We start from the raw sequence: 14,502 nt of genomic DNA on the forward strand, positions 1-14,502 counted from the left end.
CTTGCCCCCAAACTGACGTTAAATGGTAGACGTGCCATTCGGGGGGTGGCTTATGGTAATTGGGCTATGCCACCTTTTCGGATGCGGAGTCCCTGTCTGCACAGGGCATGGCTCGGTTTATAGGTGCACTCAAAAGTTCTCATACACAACACACTGTGTAATAAAAATAACTAAATAATTAAAAAACAGAGAGTGCTGAAATACTCAGAAAATTCCCAACCTGCCTCGGTATAATACTCCGCTGATCTCCACATACAGGGGGTGAAGCAGAGATGTGTGCAAGTCCATTGTGTGGACAGAGCGTGCGTAGGTAATTATCAGTAACTACAGGTGATGCAGAGTCATACACAACTTAGAGGCATCTTAAATTGCAGCTCAAGGGCAACAATGGGGCCAGGATGAGTAGATAGAATTGCATGCCATGCAGAGTGGCCCATGCACAGCTATCAATCTGATTTTGGATGATTCTCTTGCACCAGGTATAGGGCTAGTACAAGTATGTGCTGATTGTGATGGCAGCTACTTCCACAAGCGAATGGATAGGAGCAGTACTACCACATAACTCTAAATATGGGTGATTTTCCGCATTTAGGGCCCGATACAGACCCGGTCGCAAGCGCTGAGCGTTCGCAACCGGGTCAATGGTGGCCCAGAGCGCATGCGCACGACGGAGCCGGCTCCGTCGTGCGCATGCGCGAGACCCGGCTAGTGACGGGCACTCCATCGCTCCGGGTCTCGCACCAAAGGGGGCGTACTGTCGATATTGAGTGACAGCACACCCCCTTTGGTGGGTGGGCCGGGGAGTGGCTGCGCAGACGGAGGTGTTACCATGAAAACGCCTACCGTCTGGGGGCGGCCCCACTGACAGCACAAGCTTTCTGTTTGAGCCGAAAGCTCTCTGGGGCTTGCGGCCACGAGACCCTACCACAAGGGTCTCGTCGCAAGCCCGATGGTCGCGATGGTCTTGACCATCGCGACCATCATCATGGCCGCTCGCATTAGCTGTGGGTGGCAACCCACAGCAATGCGAGCGGCCAGGAGGCCACTCCATAAAAAAAAAAAAAAAACGCCCTGATTCAGAGCGAGCGCTCTGTCAGAGCGTCCGGCTCTGAATCAGGGCCTTAGTTCAGTGCACTCTGTGCAAGTGCATATACGAATGGCTTGCATGCAGGTCTGAATCACCCCAAAACTCTACATACAGTATGCTGCAAGTATTTTGATGATTGATTCTGCTGGGATACATATAATAGCCATCTACCATAAATAACATTTTCAACTTTGTTCTGTATCTCTAGGGTTTGTTGTCACTTGTAGAAGGGTTAAAAAAGGTAGATCATCTGGATGAAAATGGGATAAGAATTGTGCTATTAGGCTTGGACAATGCTGGAAAGACAACCATCTTGACTAGACTTGCCTTGGAAGAGGTCAGCAATATAACCCCAACACAGGTACGTATATGGAAATACTTGAAAACAATAACATATCCTCAATATTGGCCTGATTGTGACTTGGCAGCAAAGCAAAACAGAGCAAGTAATTGTGCACCTGGACAAACCATGTTGCAATGCAATGCAAATACACAGGATACAATGTTTGCATGCAGCCCACATATGCTGGATTTATTATTACACTGTAATTTAGATGTCAGTTTGGACACGTCCCTCCCAAATCTAAATCTCTATGCACATTTTACATCCTCCCACCTGCATTGCAGCATGGTGTTACCAAGGTGCACAGTTTGCTTTATCCCAACTCAGAATCAGGCCTGTGTGTCTGACTGCGTGTTCTTCCAGTTCATGATTCCTACACTTTGGACATTTATAAATGTTTTAAGTATGATAACAATAAGATGAGACTTCAAAGTGAGCAGAAAGGTTGAGCGAATTAGGTAGACACCAATTAGTTTTTGATGCTAAAAAGGGGTTATGACATTTTCACTTCCCAAAGCTTAGTACATCTGCCTCAGAAAGAGAGAGACCTTGCTCATTAGAGCTTACATCTCTATTGACAGTTAAAATAACATCATTTTCTCTAGCATGTCCTAACTCTACCTCTTTACTGCAGGGTTTCAATATCAAAAGTGTCCAGTCTCAAGGTTTGAAACTGACAGTCTGGGACATCGGTGGTCAAAGGACAATTCGCTCACACTGGAAGAAATATCTTGGAAGCACAGACTTACTGGTAAGATATCTATCTACAAGAGGTCTATATAATGTAAATGTAATGAGTATTACATTTATTACGCATAACTTATTGTAAAGGAATACAGCACAAAAGATAAAGCAATTTTATTTAAAAATCCATACATATGCATCCATGTATCTTGTCAATTATCTTCGGCAGAATGGACAATTTTGGGTATTGATCAGCCATCTATTTCGGGTAGAGGGGAATGTAAAATATTATTATTGGTTATATCAGTAGTGGCCCGTAAATGTATACTATAGATGTGGACTCATGCAAATCCACCCTCGGTTTCTTTATTCCAGGCTAAACAATTTTTTGCCTTCCGAATGGATTGGCTAGAGACTAACTTGCATAAAGAGACTAAAACAGCTTTACCTTGGCCCTAAAACGCCAAATACATTTGTGCTTTCATAGTACTTTTTGGTATGAAACCTGGATTTTATTGGCTGACACAGCCATTTCCTTGTCTTCTACAGGCTGAGGTGGGTTTTACTTATTTTTGGGACCTTTTATCTTTTTGTTTGAGGGGATGTGCCTACCATGTTTAGATTGATTTGAATACGATGTGCCATTTTTTGCTATTGACTTTGATGAAAATGTTTTTCTGGCAATTACACTGTTACTTTATGTACTGTATATGCCTTTTAATATGCCTTAGTTTTCTATGTTATTTATTTTACCTTTTAATACATGATGCGTAATGTATTATTGTTCTGACAAATAAAAGAAATAGAGAAAAAATTCTAAAATAAAATATATTGATTGTTCCTAAGAGAGACATACAGTTTCTGGATTAAAATACCACCTACAACCATTTTGGATTCCCTGACAAATGTCCTCATTTTGTTTCCTAGTTTTATTCCCAAATTCTTGTCCCTTCTTCAAGACTCTTGTCCCTCATCACTCTTCATAGTCTGTAGATCACACCTGTACATTTATGACAAGCCTAGTCCTCCAAAAGTATAAGTCATTTCTTAATGGGCACAATCTTGGATCATGTATAGAGATCTCAATATCTGGGAGATGTACTAAGCCTTGGAGAGTGATAAAGTGGAGCGAGATAAAGTACCAACCAATCGGCTCCTAACTGTCATTTTACAGGCTGTGTTTGAAAAATGGCAGTTAGGAGCTGATTGGTTGTTACTTTATCACTCTCCACTTTATCTATCTCAAAAGCTTAGTACATCTCCCCCATATTTATTAATGATATAATAAATAAATTAAATAACTACATACTTAATATTTTCCAACAATGTCATTGCGTATAAGTTTTACTGGGCTTTTAATGGCTGAGTTGAGTTTATTTATATTAATTTAGAGTGCTGAGAATATAAGCACTTGAATGTATATAACACATTTCTTTTTTTGTATATTTTTTTTTATTAAAGTTTAAAAATAGATACAAACAATAAGAAAAAACAAATTACACTTACAACAAAGTGCAAACATATTCAGAAAACAAATCAATAGCATCTATAACATAAATTAAGCAATCTGATACAGAAATATTGAAGTGAAAAATAAACAACAAAAAAGGAACGAAGACTGGGCACTACAGGTGCAAAAAAAAAAAAAGGAAAGGGGAAAACAAAAGGGTAGAATAGGAGGATAGGGGGAAAGGGGGGGGCGATCATCAGGCTGCATTACATATAGGACTAAAAAAAATCTAGATATACTAGCAAGAACGCATATGGGTTTTTTTTTAAATCCCTGAGGATTTATACTCCAACCAGGGTGACCAGGTACTGTCGAAATCAGATGACTTGTCTACTGAGGAGGTTTAAAATATCTTCCATGGACATAAAAAAGTCAATCTTATGGAACCAATCTTTGCGAGTGGGAGGTTTATTGGAGTTCTATAGAACCGGAATAACAGAGCATGCTGCATTACTAAGATGACGAAGAAGAGATTTCTTGTATTCGGCCAATGGGATGTGAGCGTGATTGAGTAACCAAAATGCAGGACTGGTAGGAACACCCAAAATTTGTTGCGATACAGGGGCAATACCACCAAATATGTCTCAAAGACCCTGGGGCAGAGAGACCTCTCCAACATGTATGGAGTGTATACAATCGCATTAAAATCTTATACTGAGTTTCTTTAATTGTGGTGCAAATAGAGCTCAAGTGAGCCTTTAGAAAAATAGTTTGCCATTCTGAGTCAGATAGGGAAAGCCCTAAGGAAATATTCCAAGTGGAAGATTTGGAGACGTTAATCTTAAAATTAGACAGTCTCCCAAATGAGGCAGTGACGTCACTGGGTGAGAAACAATGGCTAACAAATCGTCAGCAAATAATGCAAGTTTGTAGTCTACAGCTCCAACTTGAATGCCAGAGATATGTGGTTAGTGCTAATGGACCTCGCCGGGGCTTCCATACAAAATACAAAAATTAAAGGAGACAGTGACAATCCTGACGAGTACCATTGCTAATAGAAAAGGACTCCAACAAAGTGCCATTAACCCTCACCTTAGCCGACGGAAATGCATAAAGGGCTAGAATCCTATGTAAAGCAAGAGGACCCAATCCCATGTGTCCAAGCACAGACCGCATAAATGCCCAACTTATCCTGTCAAGCGCATTTTCAGCGTCAGTAGACAAGGGTATAGTGGGTATATTTGCCTGCAACGCTAGATGTATCAGATTAAGGACCTTAGTTGTATAATCGCTGGCTTCTCGGCCCCGGGGAAAGCCTACTTGATCATTGTGGATCAGTTGAGCTAGAAGGGAATGTAGCCTATTAGCTATAATTTTACCATATACAGTGCATCCGTAAAGTATTCACAACGCTTCACCTTTACCACATTTTGTTATGTTACAGCCTTATTCCAAAATGGAATTAATTATTTTTTACCCTCAAAATTCTACACACAATACCCCATAATGACAATGTGTAAAAAATTTTTAGCAATTTTTGCAAATTTAATAAAAAAAAAAAAACTAAGAAATCACATGCACATAAGTATTCACAGCCTTTGCTCAATACTTTGTTGATGCACCTTTGGCAGCATTTACAGCCTCAAGTCTTTCTGAATATGATGCCACAAGCTTGGCACACCTATCTTTGGGCAGTTTCGCTCATTCCTCTTTGCAGCACCTCTCAAGCTCCATCAGGTTGGATGGGAAGCGTCGGTGCACAGCCATTTTCAGATCTCTCCAGAGATGTTCAATATAATCAAGTCTGGGCTCTGGCTGGGCCACTCAAGGACATTCACAGAGTTGTCCTGAAGCCACTCCTTTGATATCTTGGCTGTGTGCTTAGGGTCGTTGTCCTGCTGAAAGATGAACTGTCGCCTCAGTCTGAGGTCAAGAGCGCTCTGGAGCAGGTTTTTAATCCAGGATGTCTCTGTACATTGCTGCATTCATCTTTCCCTCTATCCTGACTAGTCTCCCAGTTCCTGCCACTGAAAAACATCCCCACAGCATGATGCTTCCACCACCTTGCTTCACTGTAGGGATGGTATTGGCCTGGTGATGAGCGGTGCCTGGTTTCTTCCAAACATAACGCCTGGCATTCACACCAAAGACTTCAATCTTTGTCTCATTATGGTCTGATCATGTCTCATCAGGTGTATTTTGGCAAACTCAAGGCGGGCTGCCATGTGCTTTTTACTATGTAGTGGCTTCCGTCTGGCCACTCTACCATACAGGCCTGATTGGTAGATTGCTGCAGAGATGGTTGTCCTTCGGGAAGGTTCTACTCTCTCCACAGAGGAATGCTGTAGCTCTGACAGAGTGACTATCGGGTTCTTGGTCACCTCCCTGACTAGGGCCCTTCTCCTCAGATCACTCAGTTTAGACAGCCGGCCAACTCTAGGAAGAGTCCTGGGGGTTCCGAACGTCTTCCATTTATGGATGATGGAGGCCACTGTGCTCATTGGGACCTTCAAAGCAGCAGATATTTTTCTGTACCCTTCCCGAGATTTGTGCCTCGAGACAATCCTGTCTCGGAGGTCTACAGAGAATTCCTTGGACTTCATGCTTGGTTTGTGCTCTGACATGCACTGTCAAGTGTGGGACCTTATATAGACACGTGTATGCCTTTCAAAATCATGTCCAACCAACTGATTTTACCACAGGTGGACTCCAATTAAGCTGTTGGAACATCTCAAGGATGATCAGTGGAAACAGGATGCACCTGAGCTCAATTTTGAGCTCCATAGCAAAGGCCGTAAATACTTATGTACATGTGATCTCTTAGTGTTTTTTTTTTTTTATTAAATTTGCAAAAATCTCAAAAAAACTTTTTACACGTTGTCATTATGGAGTATTGTGTGTAGAATTTTGAGGACAAAAATGAATTTATTCCATTTTGGAATAAGGCTGTAACATAACAAAATGTGGAAAAAGTGAAGCGTTGTGAATACTTTCCAGATGCACTGTAGTTTAAGATCAACGTTGAGCAGTGAAATGGGTCTGCAGCTCGGACACAGGAATAGGTCCTTACCTAGTTTGGGTATAACCGAAATATGAGCCTCCAAAGACTGCTTAGAAATATGAGTCTGCAGTAATGGCAATAAAGGCCTGAAGTAACATAGGAGCCAGTTTATCTTTAAAGGCTTTATAATAGGCTATAGTAAAGCCATCAGGGCTAGGACGTTTACCTGATGTAGAGGAAGATATAGCCAGTTCCAAAGTGTCTATATCCACTGGGGAAATAGTAGGGAAGGATACAGAGGACAGATAGTCAAGCACATTTTGCGAGGAAGGAGGAGGAATGGACCCAGCTGAAAACAAGAGGCAATTTTGGAAGTTTGTGAATGAACACAACTTGAGCTATCCTTGATTGAGCTTATAAACTCAGATGCTCGCTGAGCTCTCAGGGCTCGGGCTAGAAGTTTCCCTGGTTTGTTGCCCCATTGGTAGAAGCGACTTTTACACTTCCTCAGTGATAGTTTTATATTATCAGAAAGAAGTTTGTTGAGTGTAGCACATGTCTCTGTCAGTTTTAAGTCCTACCAGACATGGACGATTTATGTGACGTCTCAAGAAGTTTAATCTGTTGAAGTAGAGCAGAAATGTGTGCAGACCTTTGCTTTTTAATGTAGGATCCCAATTGAATAAATTTGCCGCAAAGTTCACACTTATGTACTTCCCAGACAGTAATCTGGGACAAACCTGGGGTGTTATTATAGGCCAAATAATCTGTGAAAGCTGCATCAATCTCAGCCTTGCAATAAGCGTCTTGGAGAAGAGACTCATTTAGCCACCAAGTCCACTTTCTGGGAGAAAGGTGTGGGAGGACCAATGTCAGAAAAATAGGAGCATGGTCCGACCAAGTAACTGGTCCTATAGTGGCTTCAGTGAGCATGTGCAGATGCCTATGGCTCAGAAAAAGATAATATAAGCGGGAGTAAGTTTTGTGGGGGAGGGAGTAGAATGTATAATAGCGGGTTGACGGGTGTAAGGTTCTTCAAGAGTCGGCCAACTGGTGTTCAGGAAATGCCTGTAGAACCTGACGATATTTGGCTGCTGAAAAATTAGGAGAGTTAGTGGAAATATCAAGTAGAGGGTCTAAAGTCCAGTTGAGATCTCCTAAAACTGTAATACCCTGTACTAGGGGTTCAATATGATCTAATGCAGATTTAAGGAAAGTGAGTTGGGCGGGTTAGGAGCATACAGTACATATTAATGAACGTAAAGGACTGGTTGAATAGCTGACAGGAAATCAGGAGGAGTCTACCCGGAATCAAGACTTTAATATCAGAGACAGGAAGTACGTGAAAAAAGGATCGCCACCCCTTTGGATTTACCCTCTGGATTATTATAATAAAAAACAGTAGGGAAACACCTATCACGAAGGGATGGAGTTTGTGGACCAGATTTAAAGTTTCTTGGATCATAGCTACGTCCACCCTACTAGCCCACAAGGAGCGTAGCATTATATATGTTTTTTCAGGGACATTTAAGCCATGGCCATTAATAGAGGAGATAATGTTTAGTGAGTGGAGTCATCAGATATAATAGAAAAATAATATTTGACGAACCCTAAAACAATGGAGAAAGGGAAAAAAAGAGGAGAAAAGGAAAAAAAAAAAAGAAAACATCTATTTTTAAAAAACATTATGGAAAGGAAATACAACAATGAAAATCCCGCGACTAAGACCATGGAGCATGAATCATGATCCAACATCTCATTGGATAGAAATGTACAATACAGGTTGGGGGACATGGGAGGTCGGTGTCAGACAAAGCCTAAATAGTGAAAGAAATAACATCTATACGATGACATCCTAGTTCCAAAGTATAAAACTAATGAAATATGTGGAACAATAAACAAAACAGCGAATAAAGCCTTGTATAAGAATATATAAAAAAAACATTTGAACACAGAATAATCATGTAAATAACTCATGTCCTCAGAAACAGAAACGATCATCAAAGTAGAAAAACCAGCAGAGAAAGAGTTTGTGTGGGTGATGGCAGTAGACAAAAACCCAGATTTCAAGTGTCATCCAACTCCAGAAGGTCAGGAGAACTTCTTGGTCGCCGCCTTGAGCGATGGATTGTTTGCCACGAAGTAGGCTTTCCTGAAGCAGCGGGTAGATCTAACTGAGCCTTTCAATCAGGTGTTTCAAAAGAGGGGAGTCCCAAAGAAGAGCAGAAGGAAGAGAGGTCAGTCGGAGAGTGAAAGGAATATGTTTTGCCAGAAAAAGTCACTTGTAGGTGGAACGGGAAGCCACAACGTTATTTCAATTGGCGTTTACGTAACTCCTCTGTCAGTGGTCATAAGGCTCTATGCAATTGCAATGTATGCCAAGACAGATCCTGGTAGATATGGATAGTATCGCCGTTGAAGTCCACACCATCTAATTACCTAACTTTCCGCATTATCTCTTCTTTTTGAGAAAAGTAGTGGAGTCTACAAATGACGTCCCTCAGTCTGTCGGAGGAGGGACCACAATGGCGCAGAGCCCTGTGAGCCCCATCAAAGATTATTACCAAGAATTTTGTTGAAGATCTTCGTCAGAGCATCAATTAGATTAGAATGTTAGATCTCCTCAGGTAGGCCTTGTTACGACCAGGGTTTCTCGGCATGGTGGTCGGCTGGTGTTACCTGTGCGGATGTTATGCCGGGAGGCGTCTGGTGGTGGTGCTGGTTCCTGGTGGGGAGCATTGGCTGTGCGTGGTCCTGTGTGGGCATATTGTCATAAGACAGAGGGCAGATTTTGCAAAGGGGCAAAAACTAGAAAAAGACAGTAGTATGAATAAGGTTAAAATTAGACTTTTATTAATTACCTTAGCTAAAATAAAATTCCAATCCACAAAAAGAAAGAAAAAAGATAAAGATTGGAATTTTATTTTAGCTAAGGTAATTAATAAAAGTCTAATTTTAACCTTATTCATACTACTCTAATCACATGATCTAGAATCGTTTCAAGAGTGCCCCAAAAAGACTTATTTGTCTTTTTCTAGTTTTTGCCCCTTTGTAAAATCTGCCCTCTGTCTTATGTGTATAGCACAAATTTTTTTGGGTGCACCACCAATAATAAGTCATCGATAAAAGGTGTTTTCAAACACATTATAATTTATATACAACAATAAAATTTGCGATAGACTTGAATTTTGGTTTTCTAATTAATTTATAATCAAAACTGATTTACTATAACACACTTGTGCGGACTCTATTCCTTTTCTTTTACTGGGCATATTGTCACTCTGTGCTGGGTAGGCCTGGCGGTGTTTCCATTCTGCTCCGGCATGGGCGCCACCATTTTGCTTTTGGCCATGTGACCTAGTTCCCCAATCCTGGTGTGTCACATGCTCATTCTCTGACCACTCACGACTGGGCACTGGGTATAAAAGGGAGTTCAGAGCTCCCTTGCATTGCCAGTGCAACGTGTTTCTCAGCGCAAGCTGAGAGAGAGTTCCTGAGCTTGTCCGTCTGCCAATTGGATCTCTGCCTAAGCCTGCTTCGCCTAACCTGCTCCTTACCCTGCTGGACTTCCACTGCCTTCTCCCGGTGCCTCCTCCTTTTGCCTTCCCCATTGCCTTAGTATCTGTGTCAGCTGTTACCCTGCACCTTGCCTCCACTTGCACCTTCCTCTGGACATTATTTCTTCAGCCACAAATCATTTCAGCCTCACAAGACCTGGATTACTGGACTGCCTTCTGTTTCTCTACCTGGACTTTTTCCCATTGCCTCACTACAGTTCCCAAGTGCACTTTAGTGCTATACCCGGACTTTCTGTTTTACCACATTCATGTCTGTTAAGCCACTCATTAAAAACTCCACGTTTATTTTTAAATCTGCTTCAGTGTCTGCTCCTGTTACCACCCCGGGCCCACAACAAAACAAGAACCTCACAGGCCTCTGATGCAGACATTTTTCCATCTCCCTTGGTTGTCAAGGTCATCTATTCTGGCTTTCAGAGATTACAATTCGGTAGACTGGAGATATTTAATGTTTGTTAGTTTAGACAAAGTTGCAGTCTGCTACAGTCATAAGGTGTTCTGAGAGTAGGGAGAGAACGTGTTTAACAGTCGCCATCTCTTGTCTAATAGTATTTTGAAGATCTTGTTTGGTTGGAAAAGTTTTGATATAGGTTAGAATTTCTTTAATCTAACTACATAGTTTGGAAGATGATTGTAAGGACAGGTCTTCCATTGAAGAAGGGCTTGGGGGATTGGATGGAGCAGGAGAAGAATCAGATGTGTCGAGGGTGGAGACTTGATTGGAAGGAGTAGGTAGGAGAAAGGCCTCAAATCTGTTTGTGATGTTTCGCTTCTGGGACGAGGATTGTCTTTTTTGTGTGCAGACTTCTCGGATTTGCCCATGTCATAAAGAATCTGATCAATAAGCGTGATATGAGGGTGTCGAAGGAGTATATTGTTATCAAGATGTCATATAGAGGGACTGCAAATGAGCACCGACCCCCGGAGGCCAATTATTAGGCAACCATGGCAGACGCAACGGTCACATATACATCATTGAGATGAGGGTCACCACATCCCTGGAATTACCAGTTACTTTCTTAGTTTTTGTGATGCAGTTTCAGGCAATAGACACAAGATGGTGCTCCAATACAGGACAGAAACAAAGTACAATATTTTCAGTGGATTAAACACGTGAATTTTTTTTGTATTATCTAGATGAAAAGAGATATTGAAGCAGAGCACTCCTGCATAGAAGGGGTCACATCATCAGTTCTGCACAGGAGGGGAGTAAACAGTATTTCTCAGCTATATCTTTAGAAGCATAATTGAAGTCCCAAAGAAGGAACTAATAACTTTCACAAAAGTGTCCAAAAAAAATGGTAGATGGTGCTCTATATAGTTGGAAAATCCTTTTACGCAAAATCACACTTGAGAAGGCTAAGGGATGGATGTTGTAGTACTGCCCTTTGTGAGGCTGCAGAAGATTAAAGATGGCTGCCAGCGCTTACCCAGCACCAGGCCTCCATAGGAAGAGGCTTTCACAGTTCTCCCCAGCAGGTCACAAGCAAGAGGAGCAGCAGAAACGAGGTCCCCGGGAGAAAACACTGCGGCTCCAAGCCGAGAACCAGGTTGCGTGAGCCGTTCGGGAGCGCCGCGATCCAGTGGACAGAACCCTGGTAGCTTCAGGGTCTGTAAGGCTCCCAAGAGAACCGGCAGACAGTAGGACAGGTCCCTAAGACAGGTTCAATAAGGGATGTGATATAAGAGATAGACAAAAATTAGTTAGACAATGTCTAGATCTACCCCAGTTGTTAGACAGTCAATAGATCGACAGGTACAAAAGGTCGACACACTAAAGGTCGACATGTAAGAAGGTCGACAGGTACAAATGGTCGACATGGTCAAAAGGTCGACATGGAAAAGGTCGACACAAAAATGGTTGCCACATTTTTTTTATGTTTTTTTGCGGAAATACCATTCGGCCCCTTGCGGGCACGCTTCGCTCGCCACGCTGCGGGCACGGTGGCTCGCTTCGCTCGCCACATGGATTTACTCCCCCTCCATGCCCACTTGGATGGTAGGGAATGATGTTGGACACTGGCTCATCTTAAGTGCCTAACCCTAAACCTAAAAAAACTATAAAAAATGTTGATCATTTTTGGTCGACCATTTTCATGTCGACCTTTTGACCCTGTCGACCATTTGTACCTGTCGATCTTCTTACATGTCGACATTTAGTGTGTCGACCTTTTGTACCTGTCGATCTATTAACTGTCTAACAACTGGGGTCGATCTAGACATTGTCTAACTAATTACTGTCTATCTACAGTCCGGCACCCTCATTAAGGGCCTGGATGAGGGAGCGCAAAGGGACACGTCTGCTCCCGATTGCCACTAGGCCATGCCCCGAGAAACGTCTTTGTATATAACACATTTTGGTTTATAAGCAAAGTAATGTGCAGCTTGTGAAAGGGTGAGCTCTTTTTTATTTTTCTTACTTTTGCTCCGATCCTAAATTTTTTATGGAAAAGAATGTGAGAAAAGTAGAGGAAATTAAGTAAACAGTAGAGAAAAGGTGATGCAGTGTAACTGTGTATGAGGAAATGCAGGATATAGGGGCTGTGTAGTAAGAGATGGGAACAATTAATAAAGAGACAACTAAAGGAGTGGAGACGAGATAAAGGAAAATGAAGGGACTAAGGGGAAAATGAAATAAGCAGTAATAAGCCACTGGAATGGCTTGTGGCGGTTACGTGGGATATGTCTACAGGCTGTGGAGATGCGAGCAGTAATTAGCAGTTAGAAGCTAATTGACTATCACCCTAAGATTAAAACTAGTAACCATGCAATAACCATTAAATTATAAGGAACAGCTAGCAATATGAACCTACAGTAGTATTGAGGATTAATTTTATTTCACGATATACTAATCAGAAAATGCATGTTCTTCACATTCTGCATGCTGTCGTCAGCGACTTCATCCCACCTGATGTGCAGCACATAGACAGCGACGCACGTGAATGCAGAATTGAGTGTACACACTGAGCGTTATATCCAATATATTGCCTGATTTGTACCCTGCCTAAGTCTTGCCTGCCAAACCTGCTGGAAATCAAAGATCATTGCCATATACAGGTCCGGCGCTAGGTGTCTCGGCACCCTGCGTCGTCCCGTGTTCCCCCCGCCCCTTCCCACACTGCGCCCTCCCCCTGTGCTTACATTTTACACTACTACTGTCAGGGAGGAGGGCGGGGCTATCCTACTGCCGGACACCGGCGCACCTGCGCGACCACACAGCCCCGAACATACCTGGAGCTGGCCCTGGCTATATATTTAAATTGTATTCTGTTTCTAGTAAATTCCTATTTTATGAAGATAAACCTACCCAGACCTCCCGTTTTTTTCCATACCTCTAATCATACCTTGGTCCCTGCTTCGGAAGCAAAAAACAAATCACAGATCCTGACATCATCATTTCATTACTATAAGAACAGTGAGCAATATTGGGATGATTTTGCAGTCGGTTCAACCAGGGTTCGATTAAGGAACACACAGTATTGATCAAGGGCCTATGGTGAAAAGTGGAGGAGCTGTGACCAGTGCTGTGCAGGTGTGGCCAGTGCCATGTGGGAGAGTACAACCCCTTCACTATCAGCCCCAATGATTCCCTAAATACGTAACAATAGAAAAATTGCATCATTTTGTAAGGAAAATAGAAATAAAATTTTAATACTTATTTAAGGCCCACCATGTGGCCAGCTGGGCGGCTGGTCATTATCATGCTGTCGTGATGATCGGAATATTTTTATGTGGAGGCCTGGAGCTGTAGTGCCATCTGCTCCATTGTTAATCTGGCCCTAGGATCAGTTTTTGTAAACTGATGCCTCAACATATGTTTATTTCTTTTGTTGCAGATCTATGTAGTGGACAGCTCAGACCGTAAACGATTTGAAGAAACCGGGCAGGTATGACTGAACTACATTCACAAATGCAAAAACGCTTGTTGGATTCTGTAAAGTAATAAATTGTGTGCAGTCTGACATTAACAATTCTTTCAACAATCATGATCATACCGGTACTTGCAATTTGTCAGCTAATCTATGATTCTCGGAGAAAAAAAATAAAAGCCTATTTTTTCTCCCCAAAACCTGACTGGACAGGTTGGAGCAAACTCAAATCTGCCAAGCTGTCATGTATTTACTATACAGTTTAAATGACCACAGGAGATTCAGTATAGAAATACTGACAACTGACCAAGGGAACATTTGTGTATTTTCTCATGTATCCATAATTTGGGAATCATACAAGATTGTACAAATTCTGCCAAAGAATGCTGTTCTTACTGCAGACTCCAGCACATAAAACTCTGTGATCACTTCTATCTACAGATTATGTGAAGTAATGTTCCAGGGTGCAGTGTTTGGCTAGACTGCAGTT

At 42.0% G+C, this 14,502-nt stretch overlaps 1 protein-coding gene across 1 annotated transcript in view; it reads left to right on the forward strand.

The window, feature by feature from the left end:
* Window positions 1-14,502, forward strand: part of LOC148520014 (ADP-ribosylation factor-like protein 3) — a 44,534-nt gene that overhangs the window by 12,060 nt on the left and 17,972 nt on the right. The window contains exons 2-4 of the mRNA XM_088475785.1: window positions 1,296-1,448; window positions 2,065-2,181; window positions 13,980-14,030. Of these exons, the coding sequence (XP_088331911.1) occupies window positions 1,296-1,448; window positions 2,065-2,181; window positions 13,980-14,030 (321 nt within the window). The remainder of the gene's footprint in view (window positions 1-1,295; window positions 1,449-2,064; window positions 2,182-13,979; window positions 14,031-14,502) is intronic.

This window comes from Taudactylus pleione, unplaced genomic scaffold (assembly GCF_031769625.1).
Source record: "Taudactylus pleione unplaced genomic scaffold, aTauple2 ptg000178l, whole genome shotgun sequence".
Lineage (NCBI taxonomy): Eukaryota > Metazoa > Chordata > Amphibia > Anura > Myobatrachidae > Taudactylus > Taudactylus pleione.